The sequence below is a fragment of the Penaeus vannamei genome, unplaced genomic scaffold, assembly GCF_042767895.1.
Source record: "Penaeus vannamei isolate JL-2024 unplaced genomic scaffold, ASM4276789v1 unanchor2794, whole genome shotgun sequence".
Lineage (NCBI taxonomy): Eukaryota > Metazoa > Arthropoda > Malacostraca > Decapoda > Penaeidae > Penaeus > Penaeus vannamei.
In genome coordinates, this window is record NW_027215782.1 from 1 (window position 1) to 5,000 (window position 5,000).

Consider the following 5,000-nt stretch of genomic DNA (forward strand, 5'->3'; position numbering starts at 1 on the left):
TGTGTGTGTGGGGTGTGTTTTGTGTTGTGTGTGTGTGTGTGTGTGTGTGTGTGTGTGTGTGTGTGTGAGTGTGTGGAAAGGTATGAATGAGAACGAATATCTTCACAATACAATTTGTCAACATGAATACGGTTCGTGTGTGTGTGTGTGTGTGTCTGTGTGTGTGTCTTCGTGTGTGTATGTGTGTGTGTCTGTGTCTTTGTGTGTGTCTGTGTCTTCGTGTGTGTGTGCGTGTTCGTGTGCCTGTATATGTGTGTATATACACCCTATCTCCCTCCCTCCCTCCCTTCCCTCCCTCCCTTTCTCACCACCCCCTCCTCTCTCTCTCCCCCCCGCAGAGGCCAAACTCAACACAACATGCCAGTTCACGAGCCAGTGCGAGGAGACCGACCCCTACAGCTTCTGTGGCCCGAGCAGGATCTGTGTGTGCCGGGAAGGCTACCTCATGGACGACTATCCCAATGTGGGTCTCGGATGCGTCGACGGTGAGTGGTCGTCTTTTCTTCTTTGTTTGTTTGTTTGTTTTTTCTTTGTTTTTTGGTTTGTTTGTTTGTTTCTCTTCTTTCTTTCTTTCTTTTTTTCTTTGTTTGCTTGTTTCTTTCTTTCTTTCTTTCTGTGTTTCTTTCTTTCTTTTTCTTTTTTTCTTTTTTTTTCTTTGTTTGTTTCTTTCTTTTTTCTTTCTTTCTTTCTTTCTTTGTTTTTTCTTTCTTGCTTTTTCTTTCTTTCTGTCTTTCTTTCTTTCTTTTTCTTTCTTTCTTTCTTTCTTTCTCCTTCTTTCTGTCTTTCTTTCTTTCGTTTTTTTTTATTTGGTGGTGGTGGTGCTAATGTTATCGTTCTTATCTTTACTTTTGCTGTTATCATTTTCATTATTATGATCATTATTAGTAGCATTACTTGTATTACTATCACTGTCATCACTATTATTATCATCATTGTTATCACTATTATTTTTATCACTATTAGTATCATTACTATTATTGCTGTCATTGTTATCACTATCTTATCATCATTATTATCATTACTATTATCATAATCATTATTGTTATTATCTTTATTATCATTATTGTCATAACTATTACCACTCATCATTTTCGTCGTCATCATCATTATCATCATGTTTTTTTGGTAGCGTTGGTTAGTTAGTCTGTTTGTTTGTTCGCTGGTTAGCAGAATAACTCGAAAAGTTATGACCAGATTTTTATGAAATGATTTGGATCCAAGAATTTTTTTTTAAGGATTCATTAGCATTGCGAGGTAGGGTCAACTTAAACATTTTAGTGCTTGAATTATCATAGTTATTATTACTATGATTATCATTATTATTATTATTATTATTATTATTATTATTATTATTATAATTATCTTATTATTATCATATTATCATTATCATTATTTTTGTTATCAATATTATCATTACTTATATTATCATTATCATTATAATATATATATATATTTTTTAAATATTTTTTATATAATATATTTTTATATATTTTTTAAATTTTTTTATATAAATATTTTTTTAATTTTTTTTTTTTATTATTTATTATATCTATATCATATCATTTGTATTATAATAGAACATGTATAAAATGATAATAATTGGTATTATATATATTGATATAGTAATATATAACAATAGATTTAGTGAAAAGTAGATAGATTGTTGCGACTGAGTGATGATAGAATAGTAGATAAATAATAATAATAATATTGGGGTACAATTTATGGAATAAATATCAAAAAAAAAAGAACAAGAAAAAAAAAAAAAAAAAAAAAAAAAAAAAAAAAGGGGGGAAAAGGGGGGGGGGGAAAAGGGGGGGGGAAAAAAAAAAAAAAAAAAAAAAAGAAAAAAAGAAAAAGAAGAAAGAAGGGGGGGGGAAAAAGGGGGGGGGGGAGAAAAGAAAAGGGGGGGGGAAAAAGGGGGGAAAAAGGGGGGGGGGGAAAAGGGGGGGGGGGGAAAAGGGGGGGAGGGAGGGAGGGGGGGGGGAAAAAGGGAGGAGGAGAAGAAGAAGAAGAAGAAAGAGAAGAAGAAAACGAAGAAGAAAAAGAAAACGAAGAAGAAGGGGGGAGAGGGAAAAAAGGGGGGGAAAAAGAGAGAGAGGGGGGGGGGAAGGGGGGAGGGGGAGGGGGAGAGGGGGGAGGGCCAACCCATTTCCAACACTTTTCCCAACAAATTTCCCAACACTTTTCCCAACCCCTTTCCCAACACTTTTCCCAACACATTTCCAAAAAATTTTCCAACACTTTTTTAAAAATTAAAAATTTCCCAATACACTTTCAGCACATTTCCAACACATTTCTAACACATTTCCAACACATTTTCAATACTTTTCCAACACAAAACCAACACAATACCAACACATTTCCAGCACATTTCCAACACAATATCAACACTTTTCCCAACACTTTTTCCAAAAATTTTCCCAACCACTTTTCCCAAACACTTTTCCCAACATTTTTCCCAACACTTTTCCCCAACACATTTTAATACTTTTCCCAAAAACCAAACCCAACAAAATTCCCAACACATTTCCAACACATTTCCAGCACATTTCCAACCTTACCACCCCCACTTAAACCGAGTAGAGACTAACGGTCAGGTCAGTTGACACACTCATAACTTACGTGTCACATTTTTGGCCTTTTTTTTCCTGATTCGATTTTGTCCTGAATAATGAAATAAGACGGATCGCGGGATGGCAACACTGACGCGTTTCCCCTGAGTCGGTTGGTCTTCGGGTGTAAGAGGAGTCGGTGGGGAGGGGAGGGGGTGGGGGTGTGGGTGTGGGGGGGTGTTTGAGTGGGGGAGGGGGGTGCTGTGTGTGTGGGGGGGGGGTTGAGTGGGGAAAGGGGGGGTTGTGGTGTGGAGGGGGGGTTGTGTGGGGAAGGGGGAAAGGGGGGGGGTTGTGTGGGGAAGGGGAGGGGGTTGTGTGTGTGGGGGAGGGGGTGTTTGTGTGGAGAGAAGGGGAGGGGGGTTGTGTGTGTTCGGGTTTGTTTGTGGTTTGTGTATGGGAGGGGTCTGAGGGATTGTTTGTGTGTCTGTGGGGTGTGGGTGTGTGGAGGGGAGGGGGGTAGTGTGTGTGGGATGGGAATATGTGTGGGGATGGGTGTTTGTGTCTTTGTATGCCTGTGCGTGTGTATGTGTGTATGTGTGTGTGTGAGAGAGAGAGAGAGAGAGAGAGAGAGAGAGAGAGAGAGAGAGAGAGAGAGAGAGAGAGAGAGAGAGAGAGAGATTAAGGGGAGATGGATTGTCAAAAAAGACTCACTTTCTCTCTCTTTTATTCTTCTATTCTTCCTCCTCTCTGACATCCTCCCAACATCCTTTTCTACCTATTTCTTGTCCTATTTTCCTCCTTACTTTAGAGAGATAGGTAGGTAGATGGATAGACTGATAGAGAGACAGACATAGATAGATAGGTAGACAGGTAGATAAACAGTGTAGAACAAGAACGGGAAAAAACATATTTATTTTCTTTCATGATCATTCGTTATATTAGTAATAAACTCGTTTTTGTTGGAGTATTTCCCTGCATCATTTTTCTTATTTTCTTTATTATTATTATTATTAACATATAGTTATTTTCTTTCATGATCATTCGTTATATTAGTAATAAACTCGTTTTTGTTGGAGTATTTCCCTGCATCATTTTTCTTATTTTCTTTATTATTATTATTATTAACCCATTTTTTATTTTTATTTTCTTTTTTTTATTATCAATTTTTTATATTTTTTTGGAAAAACCTCCCTTTTGGTTGGATATTTCTAAAAAATTTTTTTTTTTTCTTTTTTTTTTTTTTTCTTTTTTTTCTTTCCTTATTTTCTTTTTTCCTTTTTCGTATTTTCCTTTTTCTTTTTATTTTCTTTTTCTTTCCTTTCGGCACCCTTCCTCCCTTTTTTTATTTTCCCTTTCCCCCCTTTCCCTCTTCCTTTTTTTTTTCTTTTTTTCTTTCCTTTTTTTCTTTCCTTTTTTTTCTTCTTTTCTTTCTTTCTTTCTTTCATTTTTTTTTTCTCTCTCTCTTTTTCCCCCCTCTCACTCTCTTTACCCTCTCTCTCTCTCTCTCTCTCTCTCTCTCTCTCTCTCTCTCTCTTTCCTTTTTCTTTCTTCTTTCTTTCTCTTTCTTTCTTTCTCTCCCTCTCTCTTCTTTCTTCTTCTCTCTCTCTCTCTTCCTCTCTCTCTCTCTCTCTCTCTCTCTCTCTCTCTCTCTCTCTCTCTCTCTCTCTCTCTCTCTCTCTCTTCTTCTTCTTCTTCTTCTTCTTCTTCTTCTTCTTCTTCTTCTTCTTCCTAGTCTTCTTCTTCTTCCATGCACACGTGCTAATCACAACAAAAAAAACTAATATTTCCACAATATTTCTATTCTGAGATTTGCATAATTGCACACGTGATATTAAAGCACAAATTGCAATGCACTTTTCCGTCCGGTTCTGGAACATTCTTATCTGCGAAACGACTTATATAAATAATAACATTTTCATACGACAGTTCACTCACTAACACTCGGAAATCTTTTAATAACAATAAACTCTAGAAAAAGCAAAACAGACAAACATCAATAATTCTTTACAAAAAAAAAAAAAAAAAACAAAACGCAAAAAAAAAAAAAAATTAATTTTTTTCCAATAACCCCAAAACAAAAAACCCCGGTTCCCCCCAAAAATTAAAAAAAACAACCTCTCCGGGAATTCCAAAATAAAAAAAACGGAAAAAAGCCTTTCGACTAAAAAGCACCCAAAATGTTTTTAAAAAGGGAAAATCTTAAAAACCCGAATTAGAACCCCCCATTTTAAAAGAAAAGGGAAAAGCTTTTCGTTTACCAATACAATTAAATAAAACGCCTAAATAGGAAACCCCAAAGGGAATATAAAAACGAATTAGCCCTTTTTTTTCCCCCTTTTTTTTCCTCCCTTTTTTAAATTTTCTTTTTCTTTTTTCCCCCCTTTTCCTTTTTTCCCCCCTTTTTCCCTTTTCCCTTTTTTTTTAAAAAATTTTTTCTCCCCCTTT

General features: G+C 36.0%; 1 protein-coding gene across 1 annotated transcript in view; it reads left to right on the plus strand.

The window, feature by feature from the left end:
- Positions 1-338: 338 nt before the first annotated feature.
- Positions 339-5,000, plus strand: part of LOC113825078 (julius seizure) — a gene marked incomplete at both ends in the record, with an annotated part of 5,538 nt that continues 876 nt past the window's right edge. The window contains 1 exon segment of the mRNA XM_070120099.1: positions 339-485. Within this exon segment, the coding sequence (XP_069976200.1) occupies positions 339-485 (147 nt within the window).